The sequence below is a fragment of the Saccoglossus kowalevskii genome, chromosome 3, assembly GCF_978046115.1.
Source record: "Saccoglossus kowalevskii chromosome 3, keSacKowa6.1, whole genome shotgun sequence".
In the NCBI taxonomy this organism is placed as follows: Eukaryota; Metazoa; Hemichordata; class Enteropneusta; family Harrimaniidae; genus Saccoglossus; species Saccoglossus kowalevskii.
The window spans coordinates 34,357,590-34,378,250 of record NC_140643.1 but is presented as its reverse complement, the minus strand read 5'-3'; the positions used below and the strand labels follow the sequence as shown (position 1 = coordinate 34,378,250).

The 20,661-nt window shown below is 35.9% G+C and overlaps 1 protein-coding gene across 1 annotated transcript; it reads left to right on the top strand.

Annotated features, from left to right (window-relative positions):
- The first annotated feature begins 1,999 nt into the window (after positions 1 to 1,999).
- On the top strand, positions 2,000 to 3,124 carry LOC102804599 (neuromedin-U receptor 2-like). The gene has a single exon (XM_006820739.2). It carries the CDS (start codon positions 2,000 to 2,002, stop codon positions 3,122 to 3,124), a length of 1,125 nt encoding a protein of 374 aa, XP_006820802.2.
- Positions 3,125 to 20,661: the final 17,537 nt, after the last annotated feature.

Sequence of the window (20,661 nt, the reverse complement as noted above, 5' to 3'; positions counted from 1 at the left end):
ACGATTTGGTAAACAGCCGACGGACAAAAAATAACAATAGCAATAAGAATCACGAAAGGAGCATAATACATCTTGATTTTTTGATCTTGAATTATCAATCTTAATCAGTGGTAGATGTACACAAACGACCAAAATATCCTCAGTCGGACCATAATTGGGGGTTTGGGTCTGAATCAGCGTTTGGCAACTGGAGTAGCACGCGTGAAACAATTGGTGTGAATGTAATGACTCAGAGATTGATATGGCAATTAATTTTATTTGGAAGAGTTTGCCTTTTTACTGTGGGTATGAGGTCACACAGGTGACCTGCTACTGTGGCATATTTTCACAACAAGATTATTTTAAAGGTTGCCGTCATCGATGGATGTAGATTTAAATTGATGCATAAAGTGATTTGACACGGAGTGAAACATCATCACAGAAGGGTTAACTGAGTTTTGTTGTCTAATGATAGACAATCTTACCGAGTTCGTAATGGAATGGTGACCTTGTCGAGAACTTGGTTTTGTGTAGGCTTGACATCATCAATCACGTGACCTAAGAGTGCACACCTTACTGTTAGAAAAACCATTATTGAGATAAAAGAGACACGATGAACGTCATATTTGACGTCACAGGCTTCTGGGAAATACAAAATGTCAATGTGTTGTAAAACTTATTTTCTCAGTTGTGCTGATTAATGGGCGAACAGGAAGTTATAATGATTTTCAAAATACGTGATGTGAATTCTTCGACGTATCAGATCTATGTTTTGTGATCCCTGTATCTTTCTCGCACTTAATCTACCATGTAGTGTAGTGAGTTGTATATTACTTTGCGTACTTATTTTACTACACAATGCAGTAAATTGGACTGAATGACTGACTGTGCTGGCGCAAATGACACAAAAGCTGTGGATTCAGTTTATACGTGTATGAAACACATAGTGTTTGCGTACACATTGTTTTTATTGGTTGTCTGAAAAATCAGTATTAATGAAATAAACTTTTGAATTCATTATAATGTTAATAATTAAATAAAGAACATGCACCTGACATAAAAGACGTTATTGACACACTATAAATGGTTGGAGTATATTAAAGAAAACGCATGAACTAAGTATTGGTACGTGTTTTATCGTACCTTTTATCAATTAAAATGTTTTCATTTCCTACCGAACACATAGGTCCATTTAGCTACATGTTGAGACGTTGTGAGATATTATATACAGTGCGCAGTTGTTTTTAAGCTGATAGATCTATCTTTTCTAAGCTGCAACTCGTCTTTGAAAACGCATTTTTGAAATGCATTTATCATGATGTTGGGTAGGTGTGCTCGGTGGTGCAGATACTGTAGCGGGAGTTAGTAATAATTCATGCCGGCGGATAGTACCATTCATTGTTACACTCGATTGGAACAGTAATACTCATACGTCATCGCCAACCAGGGTTGCTAGGGTGTTCCTATGCGATGTTGATGTAAATAACGTGTGGGCGAACAATGTCTGTTTACCTCAATCTTTTACTGCAGGTTAGTATTCATCCGCGATAGCTCACTCTTAACAAATAAATAGTTCGGAAAAACAAATTATTTCACAATTTACGGCTTCGGATATCATCATCATCCCAATTTATGTAAATGAGAAGATGACTATATCAGACAGGAGCATATTCATGTCCGTTCTAAAATATAGTCTTGCCATAGCTTATCAGCTGTGAGCACAGCTAATTGAATGGAGAAATAAATAATGGCGATATCTCGTCACGAAACGTCAGGGAAACGGAGCACGAGTGTTATCTCATCTAACAGTTAATTTTCCACAAGACATATCCACAATTCACACTCGGTTAATTCTACGTACGCGCATGTGCAGACGACAGCGTCGCTTTTCCCCTTTTCCATCAAGTTGGCTAACCCAATTTCGATGATTATAATTTCCGGCTGTTAAGTGTATAGTGGGATAGCTGTTGTCGATTGCACTCGTCGTTGGTCTTTATACTAGGAACGTCTACCAACAACTATGTCTACCGACTGCAGTGGAACGGACAATTTAGACACCTCATGTCATACAAGCAACGTAACCGAAGATATTGCGAATTCGTCATATGTATGTAGCGTCAACGACTGGACGTTAGACCTTGCCGCCTCAGTTATTGGAACGGTTGGAATCTTCGGTAACGTAGCCTTTATTATCGTTGTATGCCGAATCCCATACATGAGAAATGCTACTAACTACTTTCTAATTAGCTTAGCGGTATCGGATTTACTCTACCTCCTAGCTCACACGTTATGTCGACCAGATTGGTACCGTGAGCTAATGTGGATGTTCGACACGGATAATAAGAAGATTCTCGCTTGTGTTCGATGGGGAAGCACAACCCCGGCGTATTCGACATCGATTCTGTCCGTGATGTTTATCAGTATTGAGCGATATCTTGCTATATGTAAGCCATTCACCAGGCAGTCAAGAGGTTTGAAAAAGCCCTCAAGAGTAGTCTTTCTGGTTTTTGCATCGTGGTTATTTGGTGCTACAATCGGGCTCTCTGGACTACTCGAATGCTATACTGATGACCCGGGAATTGCTAAACTCATAATGAACTATACGTACACTTTAGTTGAGGCGGTATTATTTTTAATATCTATGGTTGTAGTTTTAGTACTTTACACCATTGCCGCTAGGCGTCTGAAAATGTCCACATATGACATTACCTATTCTCCAACAAACATTAGAGACCGTAGCCAAGTGATGCGGCTGTGTATTGTAACTGCTGCTGTTTATTTCACGTGTATTTTCCCCCGAATTATGTTTCAATTAGCGGCGTTTTATGACTTACTCGACAATACTATGTCTATTTTCGGTGTGCTGAGTTGTTTAAACGAAGTGACTATTGTTGTACTTATGTTCAACTCGGCCGTAAACCCCATCATTTACAACGCTACTAGTACGAAATACAGGAATGCTTTCTTCACAACAATCACTTGCTCGCCCGTTGAGAACCTCGCACGTACATCTTCAGACCGCCGCTCTATTTCGCGCACTCGCCAAACTTCGCTTGATTACAGACAGGTTCGAAACAACCACGATAGTAGGATACGACGCGCAAAGGAAACTCCATTGCGAAGCGGGAGAAAATTTCGAGATTGAAAAAGAGGGCGCAGATGTCGGATACGATGATTGCATTGACAAGGCAATTGCGACAAAAATGCGCTGGTCATAAACTATAACGCATGCATCAATTTAAATATAATACCATTGAAACACACAGTGGAAACCATGGTGATCTCATTTCATCAATGAACTTGCTCAAGTCATTTCTGATGCAAATACAATATGACCACGCATGGGACCTATTTGGTATATAGTCTCGTGCAATTTAATTACATGGGATATGAAGCTCATAGTTTTTCTTGTATCGCACTATAGTACTAGAAATTTCTGTATTTCTGTGACCGAGCGCTACGTGATATCCACCTTATCTGTCGGTGTCTTCAATACATCATCTGCATTTTTGCTTGCGGTGACAAGTACTAGCGATTCTTTCTGATTTGCCTGCCCGAAACGAGCTATATTAGTCACGTTTTTACTGCTCTGGGATTCACTCTCCGGGGGATGATATTCATATTTTGTTCACATAATCATCGACATCGCGTTGATATTGAAACAATTTTAGCGGTCATGAACAACCACGGCAAAATACGCGAGCTTGAATTGCTCAAATTGTCAATGTCAACTTTGGTTATCTTTCCCAGAACACTGCTAAATGATGTGGCCTTTGCTTTAATCCCTGGCGTGGAGTCTAATATATAAATAGTTGCCGTACGAAGCTGGTGATTTATATACAATGGTGTATCATAAATTTATTCCGAGTAACGACGAAATAGCACCGAGTATTGATTAGATCACCTGTGTTCCAATTTTACGCCAAGTGAGCATTCACTGTGGATGGTTAATGATGATGTAGATGTCTACTATAATGCTTAAGCCATAGGTAACAATATTAGCGCCCGTAAATGAGAGCACATATGATTATTGAACTAAACGTGGCGACGTGACACTACAAAGTATTGTCTGCAGAGTACTCCTGTTATATGATAGATTATCTGCTGCGTGTATAATAATTTAATAATAGTCCAGTCCAAAGTCTGAATATATAATGATGTACCCACCTTTGCGTACTTTCAAGTAAATCTGATTTTGTTGTCTGTAATGAATACCGTAATTGTGCCAAGGACAATTATATAACGCCGTGATCGTGGTCGCTCTCACGATCATCCGTGAGATGAATAAAATTATATATTAATTATATATACATATATGATTTGTGTAAATAGTTAATGTCTCCCATGTACTCTTATAATAAAATAATAAAAATAAAGTTTATTTTAACATGTAAACAAATTAACATTGGAGTAACGTGTGTTTTAGTGCGAGTATTCTGTTTTGTTGAACGGAAAAAATAAAGGAGAAACTATCTGTGTTTCTTGCAAATCTGTGCCCGGAAAATGTGCTCCATAATGTGGTCAACTCCACTTGTGTAAATGGAGGTTGGATTACATTTGTGTTGTTTTATTTACTATAAAGTGAATACAATCATTATATATATATTGCCTTTGGTTAAAATGAATCAAATGATTAATATGTCATTAGCACATACCGCACATCGAAATCATCTGTCAACTGCTGTTGATTTTACGAGCATTGTCAATTTGGTCATTCAACGACGAGATCCATTCTGAGACATTCATGTATGATGTGATGGCCACACCACAACTCGGTAGATAATGTCCGCGCACACGTGTCGTGTCAACATTCATTGTTTGAGAACACAAGGGTATTAATAAATCATCGATTTAGTACACTTTATTTATAGTGTCCGTGACTGTGACTTTTAGGTGCAATCGATAACACTGGCATTGCTTATATATCGGTCATTAGTCATGATTGACGAGTCTTCAAAACACTGCGATTCATTGGAACCAATATCAATAAAATCTGCACAAAAAGCACTCACATTTTATAATTAACATTGATGTTCATATTCGAGTTGAACGCATTTCAATTGAACAAATTGCAATAAAAATGCCATTACAGTTACCTGGTATGTGCACACCGAAGAACACAATACACTGTAATAATCCCAGCAAGTCCACGATCATTTCAATCAATTTAATGTATCTGTATATGCTTGAGGATATGCTTGAGGCTATCCAGTGATTTCATGGATAGCGTGGGTATACGAATACTGATACGCAATGATGTGTGGCTCATATTCTTTATGACATTTAAACATTTCCACAAGCTGTGTAATTATCTTTTATTACAGTTGTGCATTTGAATCGTTTTTAAGTGAGTGGTGATTATAATTTATCACGTATAACACTGTTCTACCAGCGTGGGAAAACGTAAATTAGTATAATTGCGCTCAGACTCGCCACTGTAATACAATCATGTGGTGTGAGCGTTCGCGCAGTTGCATGGACAATCAAGAATATGGCAGGTCGTGCATGGCGACTTATCAGATAGTAGGAGTATGGCAATCTCAATGACTTTGGACCAACATGACATTAGCATATAGTCCAGAAATGGACATGAAAAGGGGGAATCATTGCAATGTAAAGTAGGTATGACTCACTCATCACTATAGAACCTAATGCCATGCACTTATATCTGAAATAAGCAGACTAGCACACGTACGGACATGTTCATTACATTCAAGTGAGTTACTACATGGAAGAGACTAAGCGTAGCATGTTAACTTTATTTGAATTACAATATTGGATTTCTTGAAATAAATGCACTTGTAATGTTGTTAGATAATGTGGGCGGTTACACATATGCGTGTTGTTCCTTTGCATATATTTTGTGCTTCGATGCCATAGGCGTTTCGACTTGAAACCTTTTAAGAATAATTTGGAAAATCGAAAATATCTGTGTTGTTATGGAGTAGGCGTTGTACGGATGCCTAGCGGACTTATACGAAATTATCTATATAATAGCAAGCTATGCGAACGTTGTGGGCAATCGCAAGAACATAACGCAGTCACTTTTACAAAATGTTATTTTTAGCATGCGATTCCAAAGTCTTAGAATCCATTTATTATTTCGTAAGGTGAGCCCATATATATCATATTTTCTTATTTGTTTTCTTAGTATTATATTTCTCTCTCCGGCGCTGTACTTCCTGACTGCAATAAACCTTACTGTATTAAGTACTATGATATTTACGAGGCATGTAGAAGCCATCCCCGAAAGACCATATATTTCTATTACTTAATAATACAAACGTAGTGCTTATTTCAGATCACACTGCATTTGCTCAAAATGTTTACCCATCGGTTACATTTTTTTGACAACATTAGACACTGCCACGCATTGACATCACCAAAATAGTATACCAGGCTTCAACGTTTTATAATTTTCCCATCGCATATTAATTATATTAAGTATATTTAAGAAGAAACAAAATATCACCTGCTGTGTTGGTTAGTTTTCATAGTCAAAGTATATTTTGTATTGGCCGTTTGGGTGAGACGGGAGATATGGAGGGAGGTAGTAACCTCACAGTAAGCTACGTGGAACAACGTGTTATTGTCATATCATATGCGTCCCGGTCTATTTGGAAAACTCTTGGATGTTTATAGCGCCTCGAAATCTTGAAGAGTAAAATGTTCGGTCAATTAATGGTTCTAAGATTCACACTACATCGAGAAAATGTTCTTGAATCGTATATGTCATATGGGTCAAATTTTATATTCACTTTTTTTGATATCTACCTGACGTGTAATCAAAACTTGAAATGAAACTCTTTTTAAATGAAATATTTCAGGATATAAGATCCCTAAGAGTTGGCCAATAGGGCAAACGAGACAAAAAAAACGCTCACAAAAGAATTAGCACTTATGAATTTTAGTATGCAAATACAGGGAAAAATTCCTATTAAAGAATTCAACGCTCTAGCAGGCGTGTAATTACCATTCCATCGCTCTTTGGCAATTTCGACCGGACCACGTACGTGATTTTGACGAAGCAATTAGTGAGATTCTAACCAACAATATAGCTAATAATTGGCTTAAGGCAGCATTAAGTGAATATTGATTGCAGTCAAGGCAATATCAAAACGATCGATTCTGCTTCTGTTTACTAGATATATCAATGGTGTAAGTAAGAAATAAATATCTGTGCGTTGTGTTTATATAATACATTAATAGACTGGCATATGTCTAGGCGTTTCAAATAAACCGACGTCGTGTTACGTCTTGTTAACCTATACAGGGCCATGTGGGGTGCTTAGTTACCACATTTAATAACATGCATGATCGCGTACAAGTTAACAAATACGTTGGGATACTTCCGTTCATAATTATATTAATTAGTTCCAAAGAACTCTAGATCTCTCTAGAATTTTGTGCCTTTTCAAAATTCTTTGTTTCTTTATTTTTTGTCTTTTCTTATCTTTTTGTCATGACGCATGCGCTAATAGTTGCCTGTCCAATGACGTCACCATTACCCAGAATGTGTTCGGTTGGTGGTTACGCTGTTATTGCTGTTATTTATGCGCATGCTCATGTTGTATTCACTAAGACACGGTGTAGAACATTTAAAATGTTATGTTTTCAACACTAGTGGATCGCCCTAAGAATTAACGTATTCTGTTTACGGTCTCAAACCAAAGATTTAATGTAGTGGTTAACGTTTAGACTTACTTTGCTGTAAAATGCGGGTGTTGAAGAGCCATAGTGTTGATATATTCTCACAGCTGTATGACTCAAAACAAGATTGAAAACTAAACTTTACAAAGAGTTTTTCTACACTGCAGTATACTAAGTTGTTCTACTCCAACCATGAATATTGAATGCAGCTGTGAATAAGTTTTAGTTGAGAAATTTCTGAATTGAAAATTAAGATAGACGTCTAACCCGTAACTGTTTGCTTTAGCTGAATAATCGATACATCAAACAGTAACTCCCTGCCCCAATTAATGGTGTACTTTTAATACTAGTGCCGTCAGTCACATTTTTAACACTGCGAAATTTTAAATTACTTGTATGTTTTAAAGCGTCTATGGTTTTTTGTGTTTCAAACATAATTTTCCATAGAATTTTGAATCGTATCGATAAAATAAACCTGGCAGTAGTTCGTAAATTGTTCGGCAAACACATTCAAAACAAACAATGAAGTCTGGCAGCCCCTCGAAAAATTTAGTTCATGTAAATTATTATGTCGAACGGGTTTAGTTTTTAGAATCACTGCTGTTTCTGATACTTGTATATTTGTATTCTGCTTCGGAAATCAGATAACCAGATAATCTAATTCAATCATGATACACATTCTAACGTGCTAGCATGGTGGTAATAGGGATTTACTCTGATACTTGCTTGGGCAATACAAATAATATTAGGACAGAAATAAAAATAAAAAATGTCATGTACCACTAGCACATATGTACTGCTGTAACATAACATCTAGAGCTGTTTAAAACTGATTTACTTGTCGCTGCGCATAATAAATACCAACGATATTATTTTCAGTATTAGTTGGACTGCTTTCTCTTTTCCTCTCGCTGGAACTTGTTTTTCCGTGCAAATTCTTACTGTGTGAATTTGAATTTCCATTCCACTGATTACTCTCAGTTTATATACACAGAAATACGCACAAACTGTTAGTTTATCGTTACTTGAATGAAATGAAAGTCTATACGTGTGACATATTGAGCCGCTACAGCTTAACATGAGCGTACTTGATAGCGGAATATATTACATATTAATACGGGGGTGGATCGCATATTTTAAACTTTTTTCCCGGGTTTTAACCGGTGTACAAAAATGTTGCAAATAAACATCTACATATTCGCTCGGCAAACGCCAATTTCAACGCGTTGGAGAAACGCCAATTTCAAAAGCGCTACAAAATTTCCGATTGTTTGTTTAAATTTTTCGTTTCATTTGTTTTATTGGGACGGGAAGTTGACTGTTAAAACAGACAGACAGGTTAGTTACAATAGTGCTGCACCTTCACAAATGTCTGCTGATAAGCGGTTGTGTACTTCACATCCCGTGAACCAATTTAGAATCAGGAAAATAAAAAATCAAGCGAAAAACTTCTACTACTTCCGGAAAAACAATTCAACGTTAAATAACCGCAATACAGGCCATCATCCGGAGAAATTTAAAAGAAAACTGATTAACTTGCTTTTAATGTCCTGATCTGCAGGAAATGAACGGACACAACCAATCTATTGTCAATGAAACAACTAAACAATCGAATAACCACATATTATTTTTTTTTCAATCTAGAACATAGTGAAGAAATACATCCATTGAAACAGTATCGCGCTTCATATCCGTTTTGTAATTCTATGTTGTAGACCAATTGAAGTGTTATGTCTCCTTTGCCTAAATAAACGAAGTGCTTTTACCGACTTCTTCCCCTCTTGCGATTAGAAATATTTTCATTATTATTTCCGGAGATGCATTGACAACAGGGTAACTAATTTTGGAGTAAATTTAAACCGAGGCTTCTACACATTCTCTAAGAAATGTTCACTAGTGCAGGGGGGAAACATATGTACAATTACCCTATCTGACAATGGTGAAGAATTTATTTCATATTTTTTTTCTGTGGTGAACGGATCCACATCTCTTCCAAAATGTAATATATTGTTTTAGTTATCCATAAAACATACATTCTGTGGGAACTTATATAGATCGTTTCTAAAATCTAATCGATTGGTATCATTTCAAGGACATTCTATGAACATTTGTCTTGCATCTTAATATATTTTGTCCTTTGAAATGACAGTGAAGATATCTGTATTACTGACTGGAAAGATGCAAGTTTAATTTAAGGTGTATATCGTGTAATATCGTGTTACAGCTTAGTTAATCAACGTCATTTTCAAAATTGTCAAAAATGTCTGCTTTCAAAATTGAAAATAAAATGAATAGAAAATATTACAGATATTACCTACTGAAAGTTAGAAACATAAACAATACGTTATAGGTCACCCCGGACAACAGTTGGGATGTCGTATAGATGTACTACTACGGCAATCATATAAGCTGTACTCATTATATCTCAACACATGCTATTGCATACCCAATCTATGACATATAAATGCACGTGTGTGAAGGCCGCCGAAATAATTCCATTCAAACGCAGACTACATATATTTATATTATCACTGCGTATTAGGATATAACACCTTTAAACAAAGTACCCCTTCTCACAAACACATAGTTAAAACAAATACTTGTGAATATTATATTAAAATTAGTTTGGATGCCGAATGTTCAAAAAGCACAAATATCAATGAACCATTGAATCATTTTGTCAAATAAACACAGATACTAATTAATGTCACCACGGTGATTATAATGCACTGCCGAATTCATTTGCAGTCGTACAGTAGCGTGGTACCAATGTATTTTTGTCTTCAGGGCAATATTGAGACTTCATTAAAATGACAACCAACCCCCCATTAATTCGTTTGTATACCACAGAGAATGTCAACACTGCAAGAGGCCGGGATTATAACAGTGGAGATTACTGCGTTCTAACCAATCAGTCCAGATCCCTTATGAGTGCCCGTGGGCAAGATTTCCCCAATGCCATTTATTGTCCGGAATCCTAAACCTCTACTGAATAAAATAATATAGTAATTGAGGTAATTGAACTGTGTACACAAAGCATGTAAATGGTTCAATGATTAGAGAAAATGACATGACATTGTTGATTGTATGATATAATGACAAGGTCAAATTGTCAATGAAAACATTGTCGCCCTGGTCGTTGTTTTGGCGGTTGCAGCTGCCATATTCAATTCGTGATATTTTTTGTTGTTGTTTTGCTAAAACCCAAGGCTTATTTTTGTGAACATTTTTTGCTTTCTAAAGCAATACGATGGACGGAAATGGTAGTATAACCCGGTTTATAATTTCCAGTACTCCATAATAAAATCTACTATCGAGTCCCCCTCCATCTTTTTCGTCGCGACCAACCCCATGTGTGTGTACGTATGTCTGTATCTGGAATGAAAACGATAACATTCAAACGTACTGAAAGGCCTTTCATCTATAATAACGGTTCCGCGAGCTTCCATAGTTTATCTGTTGATATGGTAACCGCACAAAGCGGCATACACCCGGGGGAACACAGACGCGTACAACCTCTATACTGCGATAAGATGTTGTACTTACGTCTAACGTTGGTCCTCGCCACTTAGAACATTCTTACAAATCCAAGATGGCATATATAATTGCGTTCAATCACGCAGGTACTCATAAAAGGGCCAAGACGAAATTGAGAAAACACTACATCAGTGAGTACATTTGAGTTCCGCACGTATACATATTAACTTGTATACATACTCGAAACGCACAGGCTTTAGACCCATTATAATAACTTTTTCAAATTATTAAAAATAAAATGCCCTTACGGGTAAAATAATATCGGAGGTCTGTTTGTGATATGGGTGTAACTTCAATCGTTGTACATACCACTGGGAATGACTGGCATTGTTTCACACAATTTTACGCCTTTTTAAGATGCCCACGTGGTTTGTTGACATATACTATACCAGTACTTTGAATATCTCTTCAGATGCTACACGGGATGACGTAGATTTTATTCATAAACTCGGATGAGTTATCCAGAACTCGTCGTTACCGTTCTCCATTGAACATACGGGGTTTTTGAACTAAAGCCGCGTGTAAAACAATCAGCAATTCCTACGAGTTCGATTTTTCATCTGGAGGTCATTTAAAGCGTAGACAGATTGCAGATTAGGTGTGTGACTGTTTCCGTTTTTCTAATTTACCACATCTCTATAAATCTTTCTTCCATCATGAAAGCGGTTGACTCTAAACTGTGAATGTCTGTGTGTGTGTGAATCAAAGTGATGTGTTTAGTGGGCTTCTGAGAAAGCATCTCAATATTGTTATTTTCGTTGCGGACTTGACCTATGTACATCGTTTAACAAAATACCTTCATCAAAATTATTGGGTAGGTACATGTATATGAATAACATTTTAAGCCTAAGAAATAGGCTCTCTGGAGTTATGTCTGGGAGCACAACACAAATAGTAAGTTCGTTGATGTTACTTCAAGAAACAACTCTCTCCAGCACCTTCGTGTTGGCTATATTGCAAACATAAATCAGTCACACATGTCTTATGAACAAATTGTGAACTTGCTTGGCGGTGTTGCATGTTTCTTATTATTTATATCAAGTCGCAGTATAAAATATTCGAATGGAGGAAGCCAAGAAGAAGGAAATGCTTTAATTAAAACACCAAGAACACGCATACATCACAAGGGTTATGGATATAGATAGCATTGGTCAAACGATCAGAAACTGGCTTTCCTATCGTCACTGTCCCATACAACGTGTCTTCATATTTCCATCATCTACAATGTACTTCCAATTGTATTGATGAATTATCTTGTTTAATTTATATTAAAATTACAAACTTGCGCGTCGGTCGATACTCCCGATGTACTGTCTTCGTGCATACTTTGGGTATCCTCGTAATAACCTCATAGTATGCTCTGAATTATTAATGCGAAATCATCACTGCGTGCACTATATCACTGTTATTTATGTACAATGCTCTAGTTCCAAGAAATATTGAGGGAAGGTGATTGGCCATATATGTTGCGTTTCTTTCAGTTTGTCGCGTTATAAATCGGAATTGCTACTCCTTGCTGTGTGTATAATACCGTAACTGCAACGAACTCGTATTAATCATTTCTAATTCTGAACTATGCAGTTTTTCACTAAGCATAACTCGGAAATGTATTTAAAACGTACAGAATCATTATATATAAAATACTATTATGTATCAATTATGGGTGGATGGATACATACAATTACGTGGAATCGTCCTAAATTAAGTATTATAATTGATGCCACCAAGTATAAATCGGCTTGAATTGTTGTGCTTGTTGTACACTATAAAAGGAGTAAAATAACGTTATCATGCCAACACCGTACGTTACAAATATTGTTTAGTACAAAATATCGAACGTACTCAAAATAAATACAGACTTAAACGTAGAGCATTTACGAACACGGTTCTTACAAATACGAGTAATAGTCCTATTTCAAGTGTACGTTTATGTTCCGACCAACATCATATTGATTTTGACAGAAGCAAATGAACAACCTACGTCATAATAAGGCACAAATAACAAGCACTAACGAACACCGGATATATGTAATTATGTAAAATTCATATTTTGAATGTGATCCGGCAATTTGTGTCGCTTGATAGGGAGTCCTAATTGCACATCTAGTTAATTTCTTTACAGCAAGACCATGGTAAGTAGCATTTCTATACAACACAAAATGCCCTTATTGTGTGCGGTGAATATAGTTATCTACTAAAAGACAGCTGTGTTTTCGCATAATCATAGTCGCCAAATTGTAATTTTTTTATGAAATGTATTTGCTTTGCATGTTGATAGGCGAGAGAAATACACATTGACATTGACAACCTACCTACATTGGAATATATCTAATGTGGTATGACCTTTGAAAGATCATTATTGACGTGTGTTCGTATGCATCTGGCAAATGAATTCCAACCCAGGAGAATATATTAAACTTGCATCACTTTGCTGAAAGTAATTGACCTGTCATATTTCAGCTGCCTCTGGAGGCACAAAAAAAGAGTATAAGTGAAATGAACTTGTACGTTGTATTGAACTTAAGATAATAATCACCAAGGAATACGAGTAGTACTTTCTGGTAAAATGATATCAAATATGCGGAGATACTTGACATATGTATAATGAGAGGGAAGTATACATACATCACAGTGTATTTAGTTTATGTGTGGGAGGGTGCTTTTTTTATTTACAAGGGGCAAATTATTAATGTCATAACTGATGCCTATATCTTCTCTTGTCACTGGATATAGAGCAACTGATAAGGTGTTATTACTTCTGATAGAGAAGTAACTAGATTAAAACATATCTTGATTCAATGATCTTGATTCTCACTGATTACACACATTTATTATTCCTTTCCGCTCATTGACATTGCTAGTTGAAATAATCCGATATATTACTAAAAACTCGAATTAACATGTCGCGTCATTGTAACCTCTATAGATGAAGCCTTTATAGCATGTTTACTGATATACTATTGGAGTAATTTAAAAAAAAATTATGCCACCATGTATGATACACGAACTGAATATAACGTTAATAATGCATCAGTTGAGTTTAATTATTTGATAGTTACCTTCCCCCCTTCCTTAAGCTTGTACTTTGAGATGGATTAAATCTTACATATTGTGTACATATGGTAATCACGGAAGTACAACTCTCTAGTGATGCAGAATTCATAGAGCAAATCGTTGATACGTTGCAGCAGTTCTCTTCTTTGAGGGTATATTTCGATAATCCTTGACACGGAGCAGTTTACTCTCTATATTAACATAATGATAGCCAGGGGTTTACCGATTGGCATAAATCGCGATACATTTTATGAAATAATGCATCAGAGTAACTGTCATCAGGCTGGAGATAATCAATTAGTATCCTTTAGAAATTGGTTGTCAAGACCATTCCATCGTGTATGTTTAAAAGGAATAATGGGATAATGAGTAAATATAGTTTTTATTTGCATTATCGACAGTCTGATGTATCGTTCATTAATCTTCTGGAATTGTGAATTCTTCGTAATGCAGTATTTGCAATGTAATGACAGACTAAATGTATTAAATATAAAATGATAAGATCCTTATCATAAAATGGAATTGTTACTATCGATAACGCGTACAAAAATGAAAGTAAAATACAATTATAAAATAATCAATTATTTATAAATTAAGACATGTCATATTATGATTGTCCAGTAAATGTATAGATGTTCATTACTTATGTTAGACAGTGTAAGATACGCAATATAAATACGGTATGAAATATATATTGTATGTGGTTTGTGCTCAGAAAGAGATAGTTGTCTAAGATCCACATACCTCTCTGGCCACGGAACGAGTATTAATGTTGATACACTATGTCGCGTCGTAAATTTTAACCTGCATGTAGTACGTATTCATACGTAATGTCATCGTCTTTATCTTGTTTTGGCAAATAAATAAAACTACGTCATCGGTCAACCTATCCTGAGATATATCTTGTATCTTTGATAAAATCATTAATCAACAAATAATCAGAAATATATCGAATATATTATTCATAACACAGGTGTATTGTTGACATAGTGTTTATGATGATTGATGAACACATATTGTACACAAAAGGCGACTTAATTTAAAGCGATTATGACACAGATAATATTGGATGGATTACCATGATGAATGCCAATCAATTGCAGCGACAAGTATTTTCATAAACTTTAATTATCCATTACTGTAACATCTTTCAACTACATTTACAAAAATCTGGCTTCTGTAGATAAGAAAAAGCAGAAGATGAATAATTTAACTTTTATAAGTGTATTGAAGATGCATACTGTATATATTTTAATATAATCAAATCCGATTTAGTTTTCATACGGTGAGTAATTTACATTTACTGTTCATGGCAATCTTATTAAAATCAACCTTGATTAACGGCTCAATTATTTTCTTTCAACAAGTTGAATAGTTACATACGTTTACTGCTAACTTCTCAAAACAATTGATGACGTGTTTAAAAAATAATGTTTCCAATGGATGTGTATGTCTTGTGAGATCGATCTTACACAGCATATGTGTTATATAATAACCTCGGGCATTTCTACAATGTATTGATTTTATAGCATCCCGAATTGTTATTGTCACCATGGAACGATAATTTAAAGACTTGCTGTTTAAATTTCACTAACGGTCGTGATACAGTTATCGGCATTCATTTGAATTACTGATATTATTTTCTGGACCATTGAACTAGAATTACAATCGGTATTTACATCTATCTAACATACCATGATGGCAGTTGCGCCTGATAAAGCATTGTAGTATAATTTTAATTACATTAGTGATGAGTGTGCATTGCAAGCATTGTACATATATTGATGACCACCGAAGGTAAACATATTGTTGTGTAAACGCTGTTCCAAGAACGGGAATAATTGAAGCGAATTCAATCAGATGATAAGTAGTTTTTGATACAGGCTCACAGAGTCAGTTTTGGCGTTCGAAAAGCTGCGACACAGTTACACGAGATATAATAAGATATCAAACAAGGCAATGTCAGGTTTATTGAACTCGTTTAATACATTTTATATTATATGATCACTCATGAACTCATGAATTATTCATATTATCAATTGCCATCGTAACATTGCCCACTGCAATGCGGTACAATAAATTGTACAGTAAAGATAGCCCAATGATTACAAAATAATCCCCTAACTGATGCCAACATTCAGGTACATATTACTTAATAATTACTTTTTCAAACAGACTATTTGACAGTTCTAATATATATGTACATACTTTGCGTGAAGTGAGATCATATAATGTAACAAACCTGTCACTTTCAACACAGCATTCTTATATTGCTTTCGTTTATACAGAAATAATCCTTCAACTGAATCTTATATACGACTAGGATAATGCGTGCTTTCTTTCGTTTTAATAGAGTAATCCGAGGCTACACGAAGTGACACAAGTGTTTCCGGACGTGTATGTATCGTATTACTAAGTCATTAACAGTGATATAATAGGGATATATATATATGTAAGGGAAGTGAGTATTAACTAGTATTATCAATTAACTTCTCCATTATTGTTATTATTATTATTATTATTATTACTATTTATCAAAATGTTTATTTTAAGTGACGGCTATAATGTCATAGAACAAACAAGTTAAGAATTGTCTCAACCAAAAGTAACTCGAGCTGAGCAGGCAGCACAGAGAGACGATCTTTACAAAATTACCAAGGAATTCTGTAAATCCAATGCAAATGCAAATCAATCCATTACTGTAAAAGATAAAGGTGGGCAGACCATTTTATCTGAACATGGCCAAGCTGAACGTTGGGTCCAACACCTCACAGAAGTATTAAATAAACCAGAACCAGAATTACCGGCACATCCTCAACCAGCCAGAAACTATTTGGATATCAACATAGATCCTCCAACTACAGTAGAAATCGTGAAAGCAATCCAAAGTAAGGCTTCAGGTTTCGATGTCATTTACGCTGAGATGTTAAAAGCAGATATAGTCACTGCCACAAACTCCCTTACCAAACGTTTTCACTGTATTTGGACCAAAAATTAATTTCCGGATGATTGGCGTAAAGGCCTAGGATTCGTCGTGAAACTTCCAAAAAAGGGTGATTGGGCAAACTGTGACAATTGGCGGAAAATTACTCTTCTATCTTTCCGAGCAAAGTCTTCTGCAAATCCTTCTCAATAGAATGGAAACAGCTATTGATGCAAAGCTCAGACCAGAACAGGCCGGTTTCAGACGCGGAAAAGGGTGCATTGACCACATTTATGCACTACGAAACATCGTGGAACAATGTTTGGAATGGAACGCATCACCCTTTATAAATTTCATTGACTTTAAGAAGGCGTTCGATAATGTATATGTGGAGGATATTAGTAGCCTATGGAATTCACCCAAAACTCATCCAACTAATCAAGACATTTTAATATGTAGACTTTGAGTGCAGCATCATCCTAGAAAACGCTCCTTCAGACTGGTTCAAAGTTGAGCCAGGAGTACGACAAAGATGCATACTCTCACCCATGCTCTTCCTTATTACCCTTGACTGGGTAATGAGAAAGACAACTGTCAGCAAAGCAAGAGGAATACAATGGTCCATGTTTTCCTAACTTGACGATCTGGATTTTGCAGACGCTATAGCTCTGCTTTCATCAAGACTAGACCATATGCAAGAAAAGACCAACAGACTCTCTAGATTTGCAGCTCAAACAGAACTGTCAATCAATAATAAAAAGACACAGCTATTGACAATCAATACAACAAACCAAAACCCACTCAAAATTCAGGGTAAGGCCAGCAATGAAGTTGATGACATCACTTACCTATGCAGTAATGTGAGCAAAGAGGACAGCACAAGTAAAGACATTAAATCAAGAATAGCCAAAGCCAGGAATGCCTTCGTTAAACTAAATCCAATTTGGAAATCCAGCCAATACAGTCAGAAACTTAAACTCAGGCTCTACAATAGCAATGTAAAATCTATCCTTCTCTATACATTCTAATGTTGGCGTGTAACGAAATCCGACATGACCAAGTTATCATCTTTCCACAATGGCTACGTTATGAGAATTCGCAGAATATTCTGGCCAGTGATCATTTCTAATAATGACCTTTACAGGCACATTCTAAGGACATTAATAATGAAATTAAGAGCCAAAACTGAGATGGTTGGGTCATGTTCTTAGAATGCCACAAGACTCAATCCCCCCAAAAGCACTTCGCTGGACACGACGGGGTCAACGAAACAGAGGGAGGCCAAATACCACATGGAGAAGAACCATTAGCACAGAACTTGCCCAATTGAACCTGACCTGGAGTAGTGCAGAGATGGTGGGCGAGAATAGACAGGAATAGAAGAACCTGATTGCAGCCTTATGTCCCGGTGTGGGATGGAAAGTACCACATACATAATGTCATAGTTTGTTTGTGTTCAATTACTATACCTGGTACCTTTTGTTTACATTAATCGGTAAAATCGATATAGCGAAAATCAAAGATAAATTAACAAAGCTGGAAATTAAAAACAAAATATATTCTATATTCCAAACACATAATACATGTGTTTCACTGTGTGCGCTATTTGCCATGTAACCAGTAATACGTGAACAGCTTGGGAATGAAATGTACATTTTTATGGTTGCAAATATATATACGTAACATATGTATGTTTTACAAAGAGCAACATTTTTACCTCGTTGATTTTGATTGGCAACTTACACTAATTTTACTTGAACACTAATTTAGAAGTACAAATGTGGTACAGGTATGACTCACTGATACAACCAAGAAATTGTACTGGGTGGATTTGCGTGGCAGAAATTGTATACTCTATTCTAACCTTTATGACATAATAAGTTCGTCGGCGATAAAAAAAATATATTAACGTCGACATTCTAACTTTGGGTCGAGCTTTATATGCAGGGAAAGTCCTCATCTCGTGATTGTGTATTATTTTATACAAGAAAATAACTTTATACATCGCCTGAGACTCCGACATATGTTGTCAATAAAAGTCTAATGTCAGAGAATTAAAAAAAATGAAAATGTGTACAATACATCGAAAGGGGGGATTTTGGCTTTAGGCCAATCACAGCTTTTCATAATACGTAACCATAAATGTTACAGCACGTGGTAGGTTTGTCCATCTACCTACAATATACAACTCCCAATTAAGTATGATTATGAAAACCCATTAAAATGCCAATGCAATATAATGTATATCAATCTTTAAAAACGTTAATTGGTTATAGAACGCTACCCACTGATTCGAATACGTGGGCCACAGACCACCTGGGAGCTAACATATAAATATAAAAGCCTATATTAAATAACCATACATTTTTTAGCATTATGGCGTTCCTGCGTTCCGAGACTCGGTGATTTATAGCTACACACAAAATGTCATTACGCCCGGCATTCTACAATCATTTTCAGATTTATCACATAAAGACATAAACCAGCATTCCTAACGTAATGCCATATTCGTAATTTCTTACGAAATAGTGAGTATCCCTTGACAACCGCACCTAATTTCCCAGCAATGAAAGAAATGCAATTGTAGCACGCGTGAAGAGTGTACAATATTTCATTCTTCTCTTTCACACAATATAAGTAATTACATTGACAGTTTTCATATAGCTATATTAATTGCCCCGAGGCTTGTAGCTAGGCGGTGCTATTTTACTTTTTGGAACAGAAGAAACCGCAGACATGAAGACGCATCTTTATATTCTAAGTTCATTCGTAGGATTCGTAGTTATATAGCGGATTTAATATTTGCATATCCGTCATGGTCATAAAAACATAACAGATGATTAAAGGTGTGATTTATTATATGTTGTGCAAAGGCTGGCGGAGGTAGGGGCATATTAAGTATATTAAATAGGCCGAAGATTGAGTTTCACAAACGCTACCTGAAGGAATTATATTATCGTAACACTTTATTTCTGTGGTGGATATGACAGAACGAACGTTTCACGATACATAATTAATGTGTATACACGTGCTTTAAGATGAATTCCAGATCATGTCATATATTAAATATAATCAAATGTATCTAGTGATGCGCATAACCAATGTTTTACAACGCCAATGCTAGTTTAAATTGTACATAAACTAAAAATCAATTAATTGGTCATTGGTCTCTCGCCAGCTCAAAATCTTGTCAGATTCAATTCATACCAGTAAACACGTCGTGGACGCTCAGGCATGAGTTCAGTTTTTTTTTTACAATATCATAATTTGATTTCTAAGTCACTCAATGATAACGTCATTCAGAAAATAGCGATTTTCTTCAGCAAACTGAAATTCCTTTTCTTGCTTTATTTCATTATTTGTTATATTTCCGCATTCTTTCAATTGTCGACGTCGGCAGTGAAAGAAATGACGCAATTACGCAATTGCCGCACACATGTGCAGTGAACCATATATTATATTTGTCGCTTAGAAAACTCAAGTACTAATTAACTGAACTGTATTCCTCTAACAATATT